Below are 24870 nucleotides of genomic sequence, written 5' to 3'. Positions count from 1 at the left end.
TGTAATGGACAGTATATTATCGTGTTCAATTATGGTAAGATGTTGATTTAATAAGTATAAGTTCTGTTACTTTGATTATTCCAAGAGAATTCCAAAAGGGAGTGGTAAATCTATAAATTTCGTTTCTGCTAATGAGAAATGGAAACTTTGTGCAGAAGGTATGTGCCTCACTATGAGAGCACATATCTGTATTCTAAATTACAACAGTTATTATGATACATGGACCATTATATAGTGATCTTATTTTTCTTTTTCTCTTTTTCTTCTTTTCTTGTAGTCCATGCACCTAACTATCCTCTGCTCGATGGTTTGGGTAGGTGTTTATATATCAAAATAACTTTGCTACGTGATACGTGGTTGTTATTTGTGGTTTGCTGGAGTTGTAAAATTAACAGATTTTCATGAATGTTTTGTGATTGTGGGTAATCAGTAAAGATTTGGCATTTTGTGTTTTTTTTTAAAATAATGCATTGTGCAGTTCTCTGCTTTATTATTCTTGTATCATAGACAGCTGTCTTTGATAAATTTCAATGCTGCATTGACTTGTATTTTAAGAGACTGTCATAGAATATTGGTCATTCATTGGAATGTAAGCTTTTAGTATGTTTAATTTTATTCTCATTCAGTCTTCACATCATTTTATTTAAAACTGGTTTATGGGTGGATTACGAGTTTAAACTAAATGTATCTTTGTACTTCGCAATATAACTTGTGTGTTTCTTTTTTTAGTACATTTAACACTTTCCGGTCATGGTACACTAGCATTGCTATGCTTACTCCAGTAGCTTCAGCAGTTGTACACATTTCTCACAATACTGCATTAGTTTTTCTTGGTATACAAAGGTACCTATTTACTGAATTGAGTATATTGTTGTTGATATTTGCATATTCAGTTTTTCACATAGTGCATATTTACAGATGGATGTTACAAAAAACCTGTGCTACAGGTATAACTCAGGAATTTGTGCACAGTGTGTAAAGAAATTAGTTTTAGGAAAAAAATTGTTTAATTTTCTTTGTGATTTCTCCAATTATGTGGTCTAATAGATCTGTAAATAATATGATTTGATGTCATTAGAAAATCACAAACATAAATGAAGTTCTTCCCACCACTGTTCTGGTGACCTTCCTCACAATTTTGTCAGGTATCCAGGTCATTTTATTTTATTTTATTTTTTTTTTTTATTTGAAATAGAAAGCAGTTACTGCAGGATGGGGAATTTTGTATCCCCCATAGAGTCCATAAGCAGTGACCAGAAAGTGTTAACAGGTTACAGGTTATGAAACAGATAATATATCAGTTTTCTGTTGGTATTAATTCTGCCAGAACAGAAACAACAAAGCAAGTAAATGACAGTCTCTTCTTGAAGATCATCTCAGCAACAGCTATAGCTACATGTTACTTCATGCATTATTCTTTGTCATGACCATTATACCAAGCTGAATGATACCAGTGCTGTAAAATTAAAGCAAAATGAATTTCTTCTTATAATGTGTGAAACTGCATGTTTTTCACAATTCTGTTAACACTTCGTATGATATTTACAGGAGTGTGATGCCATTTGCAGTAATAAATCATTTTTTGCCTAATAAATCAATCTTCAGCATGTTCATGGGTAGAAAACAAATAATAAGTGGCATGAGAATGACACCAGTGCACAGCATTAAAAGTTGTGTGATGAGTGAAACCCGTTTTTGTAGCATGGTTTTTGTAGTACTTTAATATACTAATGATTTGGAAGGCAATCTTTCACTTGCGCACCACATGAATTAAGATTAGTCTCTTCCATAGCACTGTAGCAGTGATTAAGCTGTAAGTACAAAAGTAAAGTCAAATACTTGTATGCACAGTGTTTCAGAGTCCACTGAACAGTGGGAACAGTCATATTTTAGAAAAAGAGAAACACGGATTTGGCTGAAGTAACAATAACAATGATCTACAGAGGAAGAGGATACTGTCTGCTAGATAAAACATTGATGTGCTCATGAAAGATTCATGTATTAATTTCGTATTGCTTCAATCCTGATAAGATAGAAGGATGCAGGGGGATGTAGAGGGGGGGGGGGGGGGGGGAGTGAGAGTAGGGATAAGTAACCCTGCCGTACATAATTATCCAGATATCTGTCGGTATTCGCATCTTTTTGACTTGGTTCTGGTACTGAACCATGAAAATTTTGAGCCTGTTTAATAAGTCAACTTATTTTTACACATAATTTTTTGCTTTGTAGTGTTCTCCCATCACCTTTCTCCTTCTCAAGTAAATAGGAGCACAATGTACATTTCTTTCAACTCATTTTGGCATTGTGTTGATAATTTTACATGCTGCAGTGGGTATGTGGCTATCATTCAACATAATCTGTTTATACAGCCAAAGAAATGATGACTTCTTATAAGTAGATAAGACTGAAAGTTGACATCACACTCCTGTACTGAACTGTGTGTGCACATTCCATATACAAATTCATGCATTTTTAAATTCACAATTTGCAAAGTGCATAGACCATTGGCAGTTCTGAAATATTTAAACAGTGTTCACAGAAAAGTAATGAAGTGACCTGCTACTTCATCTTTCTTAATACTACACTGCATTTCTACATACTGCATGGGAGTTACATTTTTCCATTTCTTCAGAATACAGTATACATACTGGAATACTGTTAAAAGCTGAAGAGTAATGCATGTTTTTAGTAAGAGGTATAGTTGGAGTAGGAATGCTATTTTAATCACTTGACCTCTGTTTGTTTAACTAGCATTTGTATTAATATTGCTTATTTCATGTTATTATGTTACTAATAAAGTTGAAATTGCTTACTTTTTATTATTGAATCATTAATGTATGTGCAGTTTCACTACATTCAGTCACACTTAAAGTTACTATGGAAAGTTTATGCTCAAGAAATACAATTAATTTGGTTTGGTATACTTCTGTAATTTGTTCAGTTATTTTTTATTTTTTGAAGGTTTGTTATGTGTGTGTCTGTAGCAGTTGGCCAGTTCACATAATGTTATTAAAATGGGGGGGGGGGGGGGGGGGTGGTGGGTGTCTTTGTTTGTTGTTGGACTTGGTAACTTAATACTAATGTTGGCTTACTTTGTCTCATCGGCATTCCTATTTACTGAAAAGAGATGCAGATTTTTTAAAAAAAGAACTTGTGTCTAATGATTTGTGTATGTATGGGGGATGGGGGAGGGGGGAAGGAATCTGAGTTTAGAAATTAGTGCAAGAGTATACTTTCATACAGTACTTTCTGATATTAAGCAATTGCTTTTAAAATTCAGTACTGATGAAGGTTCATATTCACAATAGATGAATTAATTTCAGTAGCTACAGTCAATATTGGCTGATATTGTTTTTGCAGTTATTCTTACTAATATGAAAGTAATACTGTTTGTATGATCATAAATCTGCAAAATTTCTTCATTTCATATCAACCTATATTAATTCCCAAATATGCCAAGTAGCACAATGCAGTGATCTGGTTGTTATTTTCTTAGGAAAATTCATGAAAAAAAACTGGGACCACCTACAAGCCTTGAGTATTGCTGTTCGTACAGATCCTTATATTAGTGATTAAATCTCTTATTCACAAATAGTTCTCCATGTTTTGTTAATTTGCTCTTGATACTCATCACTTATTATATGCTTTCTATCTCTGTCATATCATTCACAAATAGCAGTTGCTGAGGAAGTATGTTACTCATTACCAGTTAATGAGTACTCGTAATGAGTTTTCTCTAGAAAGTGGTGGAGGTACACCACCTCTGCATGTATGAAACATCCCTGTACCCACAAATGCAAATATCCTTTGAGAGTGCTGTGTAAGCTACTGTGGCTTCAAGTGTGTAAACTGTAAGACCCTATTCAAAAATAACAGTTCCTGGTAGTATGAAATGCTGCATCATATTGTAAAATGGGGATCTCCAAGACAAGGAGCTCTTCCTCCCCAGCTTGTTTGCATAACCATTTTGCAAACTGGCATTGAGTGCTACTCCTCATGTCATTTTATTGTGGAATCGCAATAGCAGTTACGAGCTCCTGTAGTGAAGAAACTTGAGTAGCCATTGGTGAATATAATTAATTTTATAATAATTCCTCTCCTTCCCTCAGACACTGCCCCCTCTCTTGTTTCTTTTTTAAGTGTTCATTGTGACATGCGTTTCATATTTTGTTACATTTTAAGTAAGCACATGTTCTTGGGCATTGTTCTTGGCAGGAACAATAATGCTCATATATTTTATCTTTAAATTCTTCTTTGTGGCATCTGCATGTTTTAATTGCAAATATGCCAAGGTTGTTTTATGACTCATCTTCCAAATTCTTAAATGTGAACGTTATTTATATCATCTTTTTATATACAGCACAAATGTTTGTAAAAACTATTGTTCAAAGTAATTCTTACAATCTTTAGTGAAAGTGAGACTGAAATAATAGAACTATTCTATTCTGTGCATTCTCCACAAAGGATCGCTTTCATACAGTCAAGTCTCCTCTTGGAGGGACACTGCAAGGCCCTGATTAAGATCATGTTGAAGACAAACCTATCTGGATTCAAGCCAGTCAGCTCAAGAACTGAGTTCTATTGTGCCGTTATGCAATTTCACACCCCTCTGCTACCATATTTATTATATTGCACCTTTGGCGTATTTAGTTGCTATTACCTATTCAACAACCTTCTCAGGGACCACATTCAGTAATGAAGAATTTATTTGAGTTTGGATTGATTATTTCTTCAACTGAAGAACAGCCACCTACTTAAAGTGTGAAATTGAAAAAGTCTCTGTTATTGAAGGTGTAACACAAGTAAGATGATTATTTTACACATTATTTCTTGTGCTTTTGACTTCCTGTTCTCCAAATGATACTTTCTTTAGAGCATTGCGTCCACAACACCTGATCTTCTGAAACTCTTATATACTGTATTCTAGTCATAAGTATGATGTTTCTGTTCAGTTTTTATATTTCTTGCATTATCACTTATTATTATCATTATTATTATTATTATTATCACTATTGATAGTACTGTTATTAATATTATTGGTATTAAAAGTAATGCAGTTGTGTTTAGATATTTCTGTCTGTTGGGAAAATGGGAGAATCTGTGGTGTTTTTGGTAGATGTCATTCTATTTGTTAGCCCCTGTCTCTTTGTGTCTTTGTTGTCTGCATATGGGGACAGGCTTCTGGATAAATAATTTGTACTGTGGAATTTCTGTTAAGTTGGTCTTGGGTGTAGATTTAAATTTTTGTGGACAAGGGCAAGGAATTACAGTCTGATAAATGTCTTCTAAATTAGTACATCAAAACTAATTATTTTTTGTAGAATCTCTTTGTGACTGCTTCTTTAAAATAACTATGGACTTTGAATATGAAGCTAAATTTGAAATCTCTTTTTAAAGTACTGCACCAATTTTGAAAATTTATTTCTTTTTGTCTCCATAGAATTGATACCAAGACCAGCAAGATCCTGTGAAGACCCACCACTTTACTTAACACTGAGAATGGGGAAACCATTAAATAAAAAGATTCCAAAGTCAACCCCCATTATGTCATATGGGAAAAAGAAAATGAGGCCAGAATACTGGTTCAGTGTACCCAGGAACAGGCAAGTATTAGAGGTTTTTGAGCATGAGTTTTCATTAATTTGATACATAATTGAGAATTCAAAAGTTTTTTTAATGTGCAGTTGTCACACGTGAAATGTATAATCAGTGTAACATATAGGGAAGACTGTTTTACAGCTGTGTGCTGGATGAGGACTCAAACCTGGGGCCTTCAGGTTTTGGAGGGAAGTGCTCTGCCAACAGAACTACCCAAGCATGATACATGTTCCATTCTCACAGCTTTATTTTTGCCAGTACCTCGTCTCCTAACTTCCAAACTTCACAGAAGCTCTCCTGCAGAACTTAAAAGGCTAGCACTCCTGGGAGAAAGGATATTGTGGGGACACTGCTTATTCATAGCCTGGGGTATGGTTTCCAGAATGAATTTTCACTCTGAAGTGGAATGTGTGCTGATGTGAAACTCCCCGCAGATTATGTAGGAGAACTGCTGTAAAGTTTGGAAGGTAGGTATTGGTGGAAGTAAAACTGTGACGAAGGGTCATGGGTCATGTTGGGGTAGCTCAGGTGGGTATAGCACTTGCCCTCAAAAGGCAAAGATCTCACATTTGAGTCCTGATTTGTTGCACAGTTTTAATCTACCAGGAACTTTTATTTTTTTGAAGTTGTTGCCCTGTACTTTCGACATGAGAAGGAAATGTGAACTTTAGTCAATCTTATGCCACGTCCTTTATGTATTGGGAATGTATATCTTTAAATATCATGTATCTCATTATTACCTTTTTTGTATAGTTTGTGGTAAAAACATGTATATTTGCAGGGTTGATGAACTGTACAGTTTCCTGATGCTGTGGATCCCCCATCTTTACGGTGACCTGGAAGAAATAGACTTCAAATCACGTGGTTATGAGTTAGTGGAATCAGATACAGAACTCTGGGATGATGAAGTTGGAGATGGAAATGGTCGAACAGGAGATAGTAGGTCTCGGTCAGGCAGTGATGGTGATGCAGAATTGGGGGAACTGACACGTGAATCATGGGAGGTAAGTCATACATCTCCAGTGTTTCTTGTAGTTAACATAGCAGTACACAAACCTGTTGGCCCTCTGATTAGACTATTATTGTTGGGGAGACCTGCTGAAGTCACCCAAGTTCTATCCCATGCTTAAAATTTATATTTTTAAATATGATTGTATCTGAGGGGTTGAATTGACTGGTCATAAACACCACTAGTAAAAACATTGTTATCTTTAGCCATAAAGTCTTAATAGACTCTGAAGAGGTGATTCATACCCAATACCTTGTATATGGGTGTAACAATATGTCACCTTAACAAACACACATAGCTACAAGGAGGTGTAGCATTACATGATCAGTCTGTGAGACTTGACTTGCAGTCTTTAAAAAAATTCTAGCTTATATTGGTGGGAAAATATTCTTACATAAAATATATGTATTTAATGTTATAATATGTGGAAATAAAACAAGTAGCAACATGCGGTTGATAGAAACTTAAGCTTAAAGGAAACAGCAAGTTAAAAAATGTGGTATAAAAATTTGCTTGGATACTTACAGCAAGAGGGGCACAGAATATAAACGAAAATGATAATCAAACTTTGAAATTCATTGAGACAGAGATCTGTATCGTAGATCACAGTGGAACTTAGCTCAGCCTATCCCCTTTCTCTAACTTTGACTAACTGGTGGTGATTACCATCTCTTACACCTGTCTCCAGATTTCACTCCTGTTCAGATTTCTCAGTTCAGGTTTCATAGCTTATAATTCTATCAAGTTTCTGCTTTGCTTCTTATGTTATTTCCACAAAGCACTTCAATATACGCTATCTGATGGAAAACGTGAAGCTCCCAGAAGACACGGTCAGAAATATAAGTCATTTCCTACACACATACAACATGGGTGGGTATGAACTTGTAAATGATGAGTTGCAGTTCTCTTTGACAGGTAGAATGGCCACCAGAGTGTTGTAGCATTGTTTGTGTTTAGTGTTGTTACCAGACTCCGTAGGGTATATAAAGGGTGTGAACAGCCTCAGATGTTGTATGGTCACTGGGTGAAGGACATGGAAATGCCATGTAATCATGCAGGACACTGTTATCAGCACCTGACAAGAATTTGAAAGGGCTCTCATTGTGGGCCTCTGTTTAGCCGGCTAGTCGACTTCTGCAATATTGAGATATTTGGGGCATTTAGATGTGACGGTAGCCCAGTTTAGACTGCATGGGAACGTGAGGGCAGGAACACTAGTCTAGGTTCCAATTGACCATCATGTCTGACCACCAGTAGGGAGGATCACCTTGTTGTATGCCAAGTACATTGTAGCACCTTCACATCAGCAGCTGCCATCTGAGAGAAAATTATGGACTGTCTGTGGCATTCTGTGAGATCCCATGACATTACTCAGAAACTAACAGCAGCCAGACCAGGAAGTTACCATTCCATGCATACGCTACCATTAAAACAACAACACAGATGGCTGCACTTAGAGTGATGCCATGACTGGAAAGCATGGACTGCCGATAAATGGCATAACATTGTGTTAATCTATGGATCACAGTTCTGCACTACCCCAGATGACCCTTGTTGGCAAGAATGATGGCAACATGGATAGAGGTGTCACATTTTTCTAACATGTTGGAGAGGCACAACTGTGTTACTCCTTGGGTCATGGAGTGGCTGGCTGTTGAGAGTGATTCAGAGAACTCCGACAGCACAGCGGTATGTCACGAACATCCATGTGTTATCTCTTGTGTGACATACTCATGGGGTCATTTTTCGTCAGTACACACATGACATTTCCGTCTGTGAACTATCTGTGTGATGTTGAGGTACTGTCATGGCCAACAAGATCCCTAGATCTGTCTCCAGTGGAATCTGAATGGGACCAGCTCAGACACAAACTCGGTCGCAGTGCCAGTATCCAGGATATCGAGGACTGGTAACAACAGTTTTGGATTAACTTGCCTCAGAAGAAGGCACAATGGCTTAGACACCCTTCCTAATCTACTCCGTATGTGCATCCAGGCCACAGGGGGCCACCGTCATACTGGTAAGAGGGCTCATACTGCCAAGTACTTCATAAATTTGACTTCCCACTGAAATAAATCATATACTGTCTCAACCCATTAAATTTTATTTTGTTTCCTCTTCCTCTTCTATGTGCTTCACTTTTTGTGTCAGGCAGTGTATGTATAGCAACTTTCCCTATTAACAACATAATTTTGCTTGTATTTTTGTATAGCTGTATTTCTGTTTGTTTTTCACTCTTCATCTGTAAGTTGTTCGAAAAAATACCACTCTGGCAAGGGAAGGTGATTATACATATCATTATATTTGGAGCTTTTGTAAACTAAAAAGTAAGACCCAGAAGAAAAATTTTAGTGGTGGTTTTTCCGTTCCCAGAAACTATTTTAGGGATGTTGATTACCTCTTCTATGTCTATCTTTTGATAGCTTCATGAAAGTTAGCTAGTTTCCTGGATGTGTGTTCAGTTGGATCATTCACTTTGGCACTTTAACTTGCAGATGTGTTTTCCAATGTTACAGTGTGAAATATTTGTTTACTTCAGCTGCAATTTTGCAAAATATTATGAAAGCTTTGTTTTAGAATGCAGTTTTGCAATATGGCTTTGGAAAGCATTTGACCTTTTTTGTGTTATGGGGATGGATTTGGAGCATGCTGAATAACTGGCAAAGCATCTGGAAAGTAATTCAAGCAACTTTTAGAAATAATTTAACATGCTTCATACTGCTTGTCTGAATGATACAACAATTAACTAGTTATTAAAAAATCTATGAGGGTTATTACATAAAGTAACAATTTTTCAACTCACTGTAGAGCAGGCATCTTCAGATACATACCATAATTTTCAGCTGCTTTTACCTAGAAATTTGATTGAACACGTCAAAAAGAGCTTTTGCTAATAAGTCTTTTTTTGGAGGAGAAACAAGTTTCTTATTATATTGAAACCATTGATTTTGTTGTAAATTGAATTTAATTTTCATTAAATGACTTTGTTTCCCAATAAGTGTTAATAAAATTTAATATTACTTGAATGGATTACGAGAATGTTCACACTCGTGTGCTTATGAAACGTCAATAATTTTTTAATGAATGTGCATGGAATGCATGTTCCTTTCCTTCATCTGAATTATATCTTGTGTGTTTATAAACATACTGCACATTATATTTTAATAGTGACTGACCAGCACGGTTGGAAGTACAGTGATAACCTAATTTAGCTGTCTGTATCAGGATGTGTAACAGCAACCAGCTGTAAGTACATAGTACTTCAGATGGAATAAAGCTGAATATGGCAAATCTTCATTCCCTTGCAGATTTAAAAATCTTAATTCATCTCAGTGGTACAAACAAAATGGATCTAAGCTTTGGTAGTAGGTTTTTCTTTCTTTCTGTGATGATTTTATACAGTTTCAGAGAGCTTCTGAACTCATTTACACATTTTACTGTATCAAGAGCTGTTGCTTTTCATCAGAAAACACACACACACACACACACACACACACACACACACACACACACTTGTGTGAGAATAATTTTAAGAATATTTTTTGTGTGAGAGTTTTTAATTGTTTGTGGAAAAATTAATTGTAAATAATTATTTCTCATAATTTGGTGAAAGCTTTTATGCATCAGCACCTTAAATGATGAGGTTTCACTGTGCAGATAGCACTAAGTGAAAAAGAAGTTACATTTCCCACTTTTAAATTTATAGTTTTCATCTGAAGATGGCTGTTTGTAGACAGTGTTACAATAACTTCTTTTTCTTATTGGCTGCATTTTCAATTTCCAAAAAACTTTAGGCACTACACTGTCTCATAATGAAATGGTAATTTTCCAATTTATAGAATGGAGTTACCTTACATATTGTTGAAATTCTGTTCAAGACAGAATTAATATCATTCTGTTTAGACAGTAGGAAAAAGCAAAGAAATGAAATTCAGCTTTTCTCAAGATTAATTTGAATCATATTTATGTCACTGAAGAGTTTTGAATTCAGGTAGATGGTATTGCCAAATTATGAAGGCAATAGCTTAAATGGCATTTCACTATGAGTCAGTGACGGTTCTTCTACCCACAAAGAATGCCATTTTTTGCTAAAGAGAATGTGTTTTCTTTTACTTTGACTTTGTCTTTTACTAATTCTTTACTTGTTCTAGTTTAAAAAATTATACTGCTGAATGGCTCTTTCAGTAATTTATCTCTAGTGGTTTATGATAACTGTGATGGCTAATGTCTTGTATTGGGATCTGGCAGGTGATCAAGGCCCCATATGTTAAGCTGTACAGTATCTTGAAGACTGTGTCTTCCGAATCTGAGCCAGTTGAGGAGGTGGGCACAGCTGGCCTTGGAAGTGTGTTGGTTGTATTGCTGCCATAAAATGTGCCAGAATTTTGACCCCTGGTTAATGCTGATAATTTTTCTAGATTAACTTTCTTGTACTTTACGTATTCAATGCAGTTCAAAAGGGCGTTTTTTTTATATTTTGAATATCACTGTAGATAAAAGAAAAAAATCATTATTTTAAACTCTGTTGGCAGACCTTTTTTGGCAGCTGGATACAATACACACTCTGAATTAATAGATGTTTTGCTTTAGAATAGTCAGTAGAAGTGGACTTTAGCAGTTGAGTTTAGTAGTATTGGAATCGGGTGTATTTGTCATGTAGGTTTTGTACTTAGTTTTACACATTCTGTGCACATTTCACTGTTGAAGTTAGCAAGGCACCCTGCACAAAGTACACCTTTCCAGCACAGTGCACTATTTGGTAGTATGCAACATTTTGCAATCATATAAAATGGCAGTTACTAATGAAAGATACTCACAAGGTCAAAAGATGCAACCTGTCGGTTGAAATTTGCTATTACTGTTGGTATACTTACCTGTTACATGTAAGCTTAATCGAAATTTGTTTCTGGCCTCTTGTAAGTGCATTATAATGTGATATTATATTTGAATCAAATTAGAGACATTTTGGAGTGGATAATCGCATACGATCTAACTAAATGTATTGCGAACTCTCCCTGTTATCAGTTAACATAAATCCTATGTACAGTAATGAAATCTGCAGCTTGAAAAAGAACTGCAGTTTGGAAATTTTATTGATACCATAGCACCTGAAACATGTTCCATGCAGTTTAGATTGCATAGTCAGTTGAACTAAAAACAATTAGTTGCTGAACATATTTCCTGATATTGTTAGGAAAATTAATGTTGGCAAGAAGTATTTTCAGGTAGTGCTGACACTCAGTTAATAATGTGATATTGTTGTGAATGAGTAAGTAACATGCATATAACAGTAATAAAAATGCCTCCCTAATGAAGAGTTTTAATGTGAACTATTTTGGAATAAGAGAAAACCATTTGCAGTATAAAAAAAAATATAAGAAGATGTAAAGTTTGGGATCATCAATTAATATCCACCGACAGATATGTTGACTGCAAAATATGCTGTTAAAATAAGTCATTCCTATGGTGATATTTTGTGACAGCTGAGGAATTAGAATGCTTTACTAGAAACCTTCATTTACACAGTACATCTAAAATACTTTCGGTTGATATATGTTTACAATATTTTGGGTGAGATGTTAGTCACAAGCTTACTTTTTTATTTGAGGCAAAAGGACATGTGCCTGAAATTACATGGAACCAAACATCAGGAAATTATTCCTACTGCTTGTTTATTCTTTTTGGGCATTTGATGTGAAGAACACTTGATTCCCTCCCCCCCCCCCCCCCCCTCTCCCCATCCCTTGGGGTTGTAGCCAATAGCTAGCAAGAAATGGAATAAGTGTTGGTCCAGCAGTTTTTATTCTTACGGCATTTGCACTGCAAAGAGTTAAAACTGTGTGAGCAAGCAAAGTCTTCTCTTCATACAGTTATGAAAGTACCCGCTCTACAGAGTGATGGGTATATGTGTTGCTGATAAAAAAAATTACTTTATCCAAATGGAATTTGGTGAAGCCTTTTTCATGTTCATCAATGTCAAAATTTTGTCTAATCAGCTCATGTATGGTAATGTAATTGGACTGGATATTCCTGCCATCTGCCAGTACAGAACTTGATGAGGAACTGGGAAAGGGGGGGGGGGGGGGGAGCAGGACGAAGGGTGGCATGGGAGGGAGGGAGAGAGAGAGAGAGAGAGAGAGAGAGAGAGAGAGAGAGAGAGAGAGAGAGAGAGAGAGATGAGAATGGTTACTACAAATAATGTTAGGTTGCCATCACCAGTAACAAATGTTAGGTAATGCTCATAACAATGTAAATGAACTAATTACTGTCCAATTACACTATAAATGATCATTTTCTGAACTTTGAGTGAACAAGCTTACAGAGTTGGATTAGTGACATAGTAGATTGAAATTAATAATTACGTTAATGTACAAATGCAACAGGAAAACTTGTAATACACCAGAAGGGGGACACTACTGTAACATAAATAATGGGAGGTGCACACCTGAAGGGTGAATAGAAAAATAATTGTACTATTACTTACAAGCAGATTGGATACTGTGTAGATGTTTCCTCTGCCTACGCCACTTAGAATAAAATCCTTCTGGGTGTTGGGCTAAATCATTCTGAAAAACAAAATAGAAAGTACAAAATGAAAGCTGGCATTTTAACAGACTTTTGGCAGTTCTCCTAAGGACATCAAAACTGTTAGGTTATGGAGACAATAAGAAATTGGTTGCTTAAATCCAGGGATGGTATTTTTTGCGGGAATACATCAGTATTCCACACAGCAATGTACTTACTGCTTGCTTATTCCTTACACTCCAGTCTTCTGGCTCCTAGCAACTGTACAGAGCCTGTTGGACAAGCTCTGATGAATGCAGCTTGTAGCCATCCTCCCTGTTCATAGTATCAGGGCATTCAATTATCTCACTAGCCGCAGTAATTTTTTGCCATTGCATCCACAGCTGCCTGACAACCACCTGAATTTCTTTCAAACTGATGAGCCAACGACAACTCGTGTGTTGTCTGCTATTGCAGACTAAATGTGTTGATTCAGTTGCGCATACTAAATCTGTCAGTACTAGGCAAGCCACCTGACTGTCTTTGGTGGGGGTACTTGTGGTACGACTAACTCATACCCCTGTTACTCTTTGATTCGTGAGTGGTGTGTGGCAAAAATGACTGTCAGTAAACCTCTGTATTATCTCCAGTTTCTCAAATGTACTCACTGTGGTCATTTCAAAAGATGTATCTGGGAGGAAGTAATATGTTGTTAGACTCCTCTGGGTACAAAATCTGTCAGAATGTCTGTAATACACTTATCTGTGATGCACGATGCCTCTTGTAGAACTGCCGCTGTAGTTTGTTGTGATGCTCTCACACGAACTAAACAATCATGTGATGAAGTAAGTCACTCTTTGATTACGTGTACCTGGTAAGAGTTCAGAGTGAGGAGTAGTATTGAAGACTCAGTTGAACAAGTGTTTTGTAGGTCACTTCTTTCATGAATGAGTTACATTTCCTTCAGATTTGTCCTATGAATCTGTCTGGCATCTGCCTTCCCTACACTGCAGTCTGTCCACTTCAGGTTTGATTTCTCCAGATAGTTGCTCATAGATTTTTTTTATGGCAGATACTGTCCCCAGCAATGTGTGATAAATGATGTAGTTCTACATTAGTGGATTTCTTCTTCCATGTATGTGCAACATGTTACATTTATTTAACTTCAGGATCAACTGCCAGTCCTGCACCATTCATCAGTCCTCTGTGGGGAACAGATAGGCACAACAAAAAGACAGTCACAAATAAAGCTTTCGGCCAGTAAGGCCTCTGTCAAAAACAGACGAGACCCAGTTCACACCTGAGCAATTCAGAAAAGTTTGTGTTGGTGGGAACGATCCATATGGTACAGGCCTGAAGCAGTCATGGAAATGAAGGATGTCGTGTTGGGCAGCGTGCCCAGCAACAGGGGTGGTCCAATTGTTTCTTAGCCACAGTTTCTCAGTGGCCATTCATGCTGAGCAGACAGCTTTGTTGGTTGTCATGCCCACATAGAATGTAGCAGAGCAGTTGCAGCTTGGTTTGTAGATCATATGACTGGTTTCTCAGGTGACCCTGCCTTTTATGGAATAAGTGATGTTCGTGACTGGCCTGGAGTAGGTGTTGGTGGTGGTGGTGGTGGTGGTGGTGGTGGTAGTAGGATGTATGGGACAGGTCTTGCATCCAGGTCTATCTTAGGGATATGTGCCATGAGGTAAGGGGTTGCGTAAGGATGGATGAGTATTTTGTGTAGGTTCAGTGGACATCAGAATACCTCTGTGTGTGTGGGAGGGGGGGGGGGGGGGGGGGGGTAGTAGGCAACACATTTCAGGGCACATCAAGAGGTAGTTGAATCCCTGATGGAGAATGTAATTCAGTTGCTCCAGAGGTCAGAGGGGAATGCTCCTCTGTGGCCAGATGGTTGGACTTTGGGGGTGGTGGGAGACTGCAAAGATAAAGCACTGGAGATTTGTTTTTGTATTTTAGTTTTTACATTTTTTATCTGTAAGTTCGACACAAAGCTAAATCTGTCGAGTAAATTACTTTTTTATCATTACAAATACATTAAAACATAAAATGAAACACACATTTTGCTTAACCTAAAAATATTTCAGTATGCGGTGGTTACACACAATTTATCATTAGATTCGCAACATCTCTCCTGATAAAGGATTTGGAAAAAGGCGTTCGTCCTATGACTGCTGTGAGTCTGGAGTAAATGGTTCGGAAATTCGAAAAGTTGGGCCTTTTTTGTGTGTAACCTGGTAGAGGGAGGAAACGAATTAATTCGACGTCATTGGAAGCAGTCACCACAGCAATGCAGGAGGAGACGAGTCATGGTGTGTTAACATTTAGTGCATGGAGAATTGACCAAACATTGGACATACCCATGAGCATGGTAGGTAAAATCCTATGAAACAGCCTTCTTTGCTATCCATTCAAAGTTACCCATGTGCACGAGTTGCTTCCTGTTGACCTGCCAGCAGGAGAGACCTTTGCTTCAGAATTTCTTACTCTCATGGAAGTGGACAATGATTGGCTGTGGAAGGTTTTGTGGACAAACGAAGCCCACTTCCATGTGACAGGATATGTCAATACACAGAATTGTTGAATACAGGCAACAGAAAATCCACATGCAAATCAACCAGTACTATTTCATTTTGAAAAGGTCACTGTGTTGTGCGGGTTTACTGCATCATCCATCATAAGGCCATATTTTTTCGAAGAGACAGGTGCTTCTGGTCCTGTTACCTGTACCGTCACTGGTAAGCGCTATTAGTGTCTTTTGCGCAACCACATCATTCCAGCTCTCCAACAGCATGGATGTGTGAATGGGATCATTTTCATGCAAGAAGGTGCACCTCCACACATTGCAAATCCAGTTAAGCAGCTGCTGAAGCCCCATTTTGGAGATGCTAGAATTATCAGCTGACATTTCCCTACTGCCTGGCCATCCCAATCACCTGATCTTAATCCATGTGACTTCTGGCTGTGGGGCTATCTGAAAGAAGTTGCGTTCAGTGTTCCAATTGCAAACTTAGCTGCATTGAAGGCACACATTGCGCAACATGCTGTTTCTCGATTTCAAATTGTTGCAGAAAACAGTGAACAGCATATTGAACATGTTTTGCAGCAGTCACATGGAAATTAATAATCTGATTTGATTGACACTTTTTATGCGGTTTTTGGCCTCAAGACAATAAAAAACCGATTTTCCCCTTCTGATTTGATTTGACGTTTCCATGGTGGAAGGGCTTGCATAAATAACAGTACCACATCTGTACCCCCATGCACATGAGCAGTAAAATTTGTTTAACGTCAAATGTACACCTTAGGCATTGTTGTATGATTCATTTGTCAGTTTGTAGTTCATCACTATTAAATTATGATGCGTACAGCGCCATCTGTTGCTATATTTTGTAACGATTTATTCTTCTTCTGCCATATGTTTTTCCCCCTTCTCTGATAATATTCTGTTGCAATTTGATGTCATTCTAATGAGTGGTGTTATTTCTAAAGTGGTTTGAAAGTTTAATTATAATCACCCTATATTTCTGTTTCTCCTTTTAGGGCAATAGTGACAGCTTGGTGTTTAAATTGATTCAGTTACTCCTCGTGATTTAGGGCTTCAAGCCATGTGATAATGTAGGAATTTACATACATTTGATCATATGTGCTTTACTCAGTTCTGTAAGGTATCTTCTGCTTGGCATTAAATGTCTAGCAATTTCCAGCAAGCTGAAAAACAGCATAATTGAGGCAGCATTTGCTTATTCTTGAAACAGAACATTCAAATTTCAGATGATTGGCAGCTACTATGCCCGCTTTTGAGAGACTGTAAAATCTCATCACTTAAGGTTTATTTGCTTCAGCACTGCCATCATCTATGCTCTCATCACTGTGCATGGCAGATTCTGTTAGTACATGATTGTTCTGTTTTTTGTTTGGATTATATGAGCAAATGAGACAGGTTTCCTGGTTTCTCTCCAAATATGTAAATTCTGTTGTTTCCCGGTGTATCCTTTGACAGCAGTTCTGGAATTCCTCTCGTATTCCTCTGTAGAGTACCTTTTAATGTGAGACAATGATTAACGTACAGTTAGTTAGTGACTGCTATAGAAGTAAAATAACAGTCTGTTGCCACATTCTGCCCGAGTTGCCATTGTGTGGAATTAATCAGAAGACCACATTCTCTGCATCATTCGGTGCTTGATAAGGGCCCGAAAGCTGTTTGCCTGCGTGTACTTCCATATGTAGGATGTAAAAAGTTCCATCATCACAGAGTGCATTTACATATTTGTTGGGTTATATGGAGTATGCTGCTTGAATCTGCAGTGTCCATGCTCCTGCCCTACAAACTTGTCATGCAGACATTCACAAACTCATTAAATATTTCTCTGTTTGCTCCCAGGTTATCCGTTTCCTTCCTATCTGCTTTTGTAAACTTATTGTCAAATTGTACAGTTGGGAAATGAGCATGGAACACCCTGCCCCCCCCCCCTCCCCCTGCTCCCTCTCCCCACACGTCTTTGCTCATTGATGCAGTAAAAAAATCTGGTACATTCCCATCAGTGGCCCATAGTATAGTGATACTGTGGTGTCGTGAATCCTGCTGGTTACAAAACACCAAGGTACTCGGGTAATTCCAAAAAATATCTGTGTACAGCCTCGAGTACCATACTCCCTGCATTGTCACAGTATTCTGACGAGTAATTTTTGCTGGAGGGGCTTCATATTTGAACCATTTTGCTGTTCCAACCCTATTTTCTGGATACATATTAAGATCTGCACAAGTCAGGGCTGCAATAGGCGAATCAGACTGTGTGTCAGTATCTGAAGACAAGCCCGAGCACTCTTGGTGAATATTCTCGCCTAGGGGGTCCTCTAGCCCATCAGTAGCTCTTCATCTGATATGACATGACTACTTTCCTGCAAAATGTGATATATTTTCACATCTGGCACAATGTCCTGTACTCATTGTTCGCAGTTGCTTCATTCAATATGTAAAAGGCACTACGAAGAGTTAATTTGCTTATAAAAGACTAATATAGGCAGAATATTACGTCCAGGAGAAAAGAATTAAACCAGTCGCACATTACAGCACAAAGAAACAGGTGAAGAGAGAAGCAAGGCAGTGCTTCAGGACGGCACAAAACATACCTACTCCCGTACTAGAAAAAGCCCAACAAAGCAGGCTTCTATTACGCGCGGACTGTTGGACGGTGGTATCAAAGAAAATATTGCTAAATCAGTATTTCAGTATCTTTAAAATGTTGAGATATTTCAGGAAAATCGTGAAGGTTTGATTTTTTTTTTTCCTCAAACGCGAGCTATTGCTAGTTAATTTATATTTATAGAAAAACGTGATGACCTGAATTGCCACTACCGGTACCGTACTCCGTGGAGCAGTTTCTCCTTTCTTAAATCTCTTTGGATTTCGAAATGAAGACGAAGAAATCATTTTCGACTGTCCTCTTCGCGATTCAAAACAGAAGTGTTCCCACCTGCTGCTTCCCTTCGACATCGTAATTAATATTTTCACAATGCTGAAGGTTCCCCTCAGTTTCGCCATGGGCAGCCGTTTGTTTCGGTTTTGAGAAAAAAGTTAACAGCACGAAGCTTCACGTTGCGTGTCCTCTTTTTGGTGAGCCGCATGTTGTTTTCTGTCGTGTAACAGAAGTCAGGCTGAAAGTCGACACCAACCTGTCCAAAGAATGAGAGCAAAATGTAGACAGCTAGTTCCATTCCCGGTGCTGCCCTCTATATGGTCCTTCCAGTACCTTGCGAGAGAGCTTTAGCAGGAAGTCTGCGGGAGTGGAGCTGTAGTGCGCACTGCGCAAATAGTGGTTTTGCGACGTAACAAGTTTCCACACTCCTAGACCTAACAGAAAAACACGAGTTTTTAGTGAATGAAACGAAGACCAACATAATTTCCAGTACCTTTTTGGAACAATTTCCCTCATTTCTGGACGTAATAATTTTCCCATTTTTATTTGTTTCGTCAAAATCATTTAAGCCGAATATTTGAATGGTTCCTCCAACTAAGCCGGTGGGACGGAGGAGGAGGAGATCACCTAGCTCAGTCCGAACTTGTACTTAGCCCAAAAAGAACTGTGTAATTGCAGACTTTTTTCTCCACACGACCGGCCCGCTGTTGTCTGCCGTTACTGCGTTGTCTGGGTTACTGGTTATTGAGACTGAGGGGTTGTGGCGTATTATCTAGGTGACAGCTTCATATTTTTCTGTAGTGGAACGCTCAGTCGCGCGAAGCCAGTTACGAAGCAGCTTCAATAAGCCACAACATTGACACGCAAGTGAAGAAAGTGACTTGTAGAGTTATGACCTGGAATAGGATGTGAGCCCACACGAATCGTCATAGTGAACAAGAACACCAGTTCGCGCATTTGCATACAGATACAGGGTATATGTCTTCGTTGCGGTTTGTAGACAAACTTAGGTTAGTTTAAACTTCGTCGTAAAGGACAATACTCTAGAATAGAATTCAAAAAAAGTACACGTAAAGAGAGTAGTTTCTTTTCGGCGAGCAGAAAATATGATGGCTCAATCTTTAAATGCGAAAATCAACTTCTCTAATAAAAGCGGCAATAAATTCTAATGTTGGTTTGAAAAAGACCGTGCTGTTCAAGGCACCGTCGTATTGGAAGATTTACAGGGCTCGTAAAACCCAGAAACGCCTTTACTCAACTGTTAAAAAACAAAAATAAAATCTACTGTAAATTTTAGAATTGATCAGGGCATGCAATGTTGCTATTTTCGTAATGTCTGCATCTTGTTAAACAATGTAAAGGGATGGCAAAGGGCACTTTCCACCGTACCAGGTCTTAGTAATTACTCCAATTCCATTCGCGTATGGAGCACCACAAATGATTACTTAAAAGCTTCCGCTGTAATTATGCTGATCTTGTCATTGCGATTACTACGGCAGGTGTACGTAGAGATTGTGGAATACTGGTTATAGTTTTTCAGTATCTCCGCGATGCTCTCACATGAATCAGACAAATATGTGGCTATTCGTTGTGGCCGTCTTTGGACACATTCACTAATCCCTAGTACGAAAACGTCGCAGAAACTTAAATAAATTACCACTTTATAAACTTTTACCTGTTCCAGTCGTCACATCTTCATGAAATTTACTCTTGGGGTTCTTTAATAGGATTTCGATGCCACTTGTTATCATTGTAACGACTGTTAAATGTTACGGTGTTGCCTTGCTATCCTCACGCATTGTTGACTCCAAACTCGCCTCCGTTATTTCTTGACAGGGGCTTTTATTGCCGCCCTCCATTTTTTACATTTTTATTTTTATTTCCAAGAAGCTGTTGTGCCAAAGCGTGTGCCCTAAAAGTATTGTTCTTCTATTCTGAAAAATGGCCGGTTGTTTTGTCTGTTATTTACGTCAAAACTTACTGAACTTGTACATAAATAGCTGGGTGTATCAATTTCTTAATATAAAATGGAATTATCACATAGATTCAGTCGAGTCAAAGCAAATTGCAGTCTTAATTCGTTGTTACGATACTGGAAAAATGCCGTCAATCTACAAAAAATGATTACAAAACACCCTGCGACCTGTCGTTGCATATTAATCAAGTGAGCGGTCTTATCCAACAGGACTAGCAGGGAATACTGAACGTTTACAAAGAAAAGCAGCACGTATGCTCATAGATTTGTCTGAGACATGGGAGACCCAGGGCCGGTTCGAAAACATTTCTCTACAAATGAATGGAACGGGAGCAAGCCCTAACAAAAGAACAACGAAAGGCGCCGAAAGGAGACACCTTTCACCTTTTGTTTCCGCATTGCTGGAGTCACTTTTTAACATCTTTCCACCACACTTTGTGACTTCGCCTCATTTATTCTACTTTTGCCAATAGGGTACTGCACTTGGCTACCGAGTGAGGTGGCGGACTAGTTAGCACACTGGACTCGCATTCGGGAGGACAAAGGTTCAAATCCCCGCCTGGCCATCCAAATTTAGGTTTTCCATAATTTCTCAAAACCTATCCAGGCAAATGTTTGGATTGTTCCTTCGTAAAGGGCAGGGCCGATTTCCTTCGCCATCGTATCGTAATCAGTGCGTATTCCACGTCTGTAATGACGTTGACGGGACATTTAACTAAATCTTCCTTCCTAGCATTTTGCTGAATTTTTACAATATCATGGAAATATCTAGAATAGCGAGAAGTGTCATTGACTCCTGGTGTAAGTTTTTATGGTATTGCTGTTCTTCTAATTACAAAAGTACTTACGTTACATTTTGTTTTGGTCAACAATCGCTGCCTTGAATAATGAAGATGATCCCACATTGTCGGAAAAGTTTACACGCTGGCCATTGCAACGTAACTTTTCATTCGTATTTCGTGTGTTGCTGTTGTTAATCGCCTGATCAGTCAGTAGTTTTTTCCTGTAGTTTTTCTATAACAGGCGTTTTCAGATATGTCACGTCAGAGTGGTCATACCAGTGAAGAAATCTCGTGTATTTTCGAGAACTCAGATATTGAGTCAGTTTGTGACTTACCATGACGACGACGACGACGACGACGACGATGACGGCATGACAGAGGTGTTACCGTCGGTAGATGTCTCCCCATCGCAGTTCTTTCCCCCACAGGTGTCAACTGGAGCAACAGTGAATATGGCGTCTTGAGATGGACTGGAATGTCGCTAACACGCTGTCGCTAGGAAGAAAGGCAGTTCATGTCCTAAAGGACTCTGCATACGGCTCCCACCGACTGGACGACTACATATAACTGCAGGATCAAATGCTCAGAATGAAATTAAAAAACACTACTTGAACCATGTCGTGGAGGAATTAGACAATGCTTGGTATCGTGTATGTCAGGTGCTTTTACTTGCTAAAGATGTATCCTCGGACGTCCTTCAGTAGTGTTAGAGGCATAGTTTTATCAGAGATAAAATGACAAGAGACAAATTCCATGAACTTACCGATTCTTCCACTTCGACTAGAAGTAGTCACGAGCTTAACGCATCCCTGCTGACAAGATCACTCTTGCTTCAGAACTGTGGATCAAGATCGTGCAAAAGGGACTCTGCTGTTACCGCCGCGATGAAAATATTAGTTTATGAACCGTTATCTGCAAGTTAAGCAGGATGCAGAAATACCCATTTTATGCCAAATAACTGACAAATACGGACTTGAGTTTTGGGTAGGTGCAGACATGGAATGAATCTAAGTACACTTGCAATGCCGTTCCATGCCTTAGCAAGGAGGAAGACTGATCAGACAACCGGCCTCATGGAGCCATTCAAAACCAAAGAGTAATCGTAGGAACAGGCAACTTCTTAATATCCCTTCACCCTGTCGAGAAAATTCAACAGGAACAAATATCACTTGTGGGAATAACGAACAAGAATCGTCGAGGAGGCTCCAACTGCGTGTGGAAGAATAATCTTGACTTACATTCCAGCAAGATTTTGAAAAAGACTGATAAGCCAGAGTGCACACTGAGAGTGCCAAAGTGTAAGAGAATGTGATTATTCTCAAACACACAACTTGCAGCCCACCAGCGGGCGAAGAAGGAAAGAAGAAACCGGAAACGGTTATAGTCTGTAACGGCACAAAGTATAATGTGGACGCCGTTGATAAAGTGATTCGTAAATATTCAAGAAAGGTTGCTTCCAGGAGATGGCCTATGCATGTCTTGTAAAATATCCTAATAAACGGCAAACAACAAAGAGTGGGACAGGAGCACAAAAGCCGATCGAATAAAGAATACGATCAGACAAATAAAGTGAAAGAAGTGTCACGTTGGAAATGAGCAAAGGAAATGAGACCTACGAGATTTGTGAGAAATACAAGAAAAGAGTCTAAGGAAAATGTATATGAAAAGGAGACCTACCAGTTACCTGCTCAAAGGTAAATCTCAGTGTTTACAAACAAACAAGTGAACGAAAAGTTAGCAACTTCTGTGAAAGCATGCAACACTGCGTATCTGAAACAGTAATGTGTTATTGCAGGAAGACCACACGGCTACAGGACATTTTGTATTTTTTAATATATTTGTGGTATGTTAAGTACTTAAATGTCAACCCACAAAAGCAATTCGATGCAACTCTCAAAAATGAGCTTTGAAAGTTTCTGAGTGTCTTAAAGAACCCTAAAGTATCGTAGATTTTTCGACGGATAGCGTGCCTATGATGTAGAGCACTCATAGGCTGGGTTCGAGCCTGGTTTGATGAAAATTTTCAAACAAAGGTGCATGTTCAATGAGCATTTCCGTGAAGTGTGAAATAGGTACGTAAGGATTGGGGAAAAAAGTCAGTCGTGTTTAAGACTGGTAATTGCTGTTCTGAATATTGTTTCAATCATCGTCATTATTATCATGCATGTTGTGTGGGAAAAATATCGGTCTATCAAATTAACATTCTTCACATGGCAGCCTAAATGTTCGGGCGAGAAATGTTTTCCTGTGCCCTGAGATGTAGGCAAGTGTGTTGTAGGAGTAGTTGCAGCCTGCTTTATTGAACGGAATGCCGATGAGCATGGCCGGGGACAGGTTGAACTTCATAAGGTAGGGGATAAACAGAGTGAGAGGAAGGAGGTAATGGACAGAGAGGGAAGGAGGGAGAGATGTATTAAGTAGGTGGAATGTGTGAAGGGGTAGTGGGCAGGTAGGAAAGGAAGAAGGGGACGTGGAGATGGATGAGAGAATGGGGGTGCAGGACATGGTCAGTGGGAGGGGAGTGAAAGAGACGGTCAGAGGAGATAGAGCAGGAGGAGGAAGGGTGCTCAATATGTGTCGAACACAAATGCAGGCGAAGGTGTAGGGATAAGGCCAGTTACATACAACTCCACAAATCCAATTTTCATTGCAAATAAAAGTTATTAATTGCTGAGCTTTGATAAAAGGTCGTCAGTAGAGATTGTTTATATTAAAAACATTACAAATTTATTGTTTCTTCTTTGAATTTTGCTCACTAAGGAAATAGTGGTAGAGCATGCATATTTGTTTAAAAATTTGACACCAGGGAATTGAACCTGGGCTGGCAACGGGGGTGGCGAACGTTCTACCACATACCCACACGACCCATCGAACAATCGATCTTGCTTTAGTCTTTTGGATGCTCGGCAAATTTCAAAAGTTTAATTCTCTTAAGAATTTCTGTGAGCTGCACTGAGCTGCTTTTGAGGATTCATGTGAGTTCTGTACTACATGTTCCTTACATACAAAAAATACAGAAATCCGATTGTTCTGTTTTCTCCCTGTTACAGGCAAAACTTTGATTGGCATTACATAAAGATGAATAGAAAAAAGTATAGGTCTAACTTTAACCGTGTTGTTAATTTTTAATGAAAATCTCATTTGGGGTCAAAATAATGATCCATTCCCATGGTTCTGTAGGATATCGCATTTTCCGCTGTTCTAGTGTCCATAAGTGGTACCATGTGAAGCACCCTCTGCCATGCACTTCAGTGGTTTGCAAGGTCCATTGTCAAAGACCCTCGTAGTGTCGGTGCAGTTTCTTGATTGTACGTCGCGTTGCCAGTTCTGCGTAATTCCGTGGCGGAGTAACGTCACAACCTCTAGGCGCTTATCGCGGAGCATTAAAGCTGGCCTGCTGGCTGCTGAACACACCACGGCGAAATGTCAGCAGCCGGACGAGCTCCCCGGGGTCACGGCGCAGCGCTCGGAATGCGCCAGGCCTCTCTGCAGGAGCCAAACCAAGTGACGCCCCGTGGAGACGTAAACGTACGTCAGCCAGCCCAGCAAATGTAAGCTGCCACTTTTTACACGATT

General features: G+C 38.7%; 1 protein-coding gene across 10 annotated transcripts in view; it reads left to right on the top strand.

Moving 5' to 3' along the window:
* LOC124591006 (oxidation resistance protein 1) overlaps positions 1-24870 on the top strand; it is a 775097-nt gene that overhangs the window by 590816 nt on the left and 159411 nt on the right. For 6 of the 10 annotated variants that reach the window (XM_047131701.1, XM_047131696.1, XM_047131694.1 and 3 more), the window contains 4 exons: positions 278-313; positions 5441-5603; positions 6380-6602; positions 10856-10930. In XM_047131701.1, coding sequence (XP_046987657.1) covers positions 278-313; positions 5441-5603; positions 6380-6602; positions 10856-10930 — 497 coding nt within the window. The remainder of the gene's footprint in view (positions 1-277; positions 314-5440; positions 5604-6379; positions 6603-10855; positions 10931-24870) is intronic. The other 4 variants (XM_047131698.1, XM_047131695.1, XM_047131700.1 and 1 more) reach the window with 2 other exon arrangements.

Source organism: Schistocerca americana, chromosome 2 (genome assembly GCF_021461395.2).
Source record: "Schistocerca americana isolate TAMUIC-IGC-003095 chromosome 2, iqSchAmer2.1, whole genome shotgun sequence".
Lineage (NCBI taxonomy): Eukaryota > Metazoa > Arthropoda > Insecta > Orthoptera > Acrididae > Schistocerca > Schistocerca americana.
This window is presented reverse-complemented; position numbering and strand designations above follow the sequence as displayed.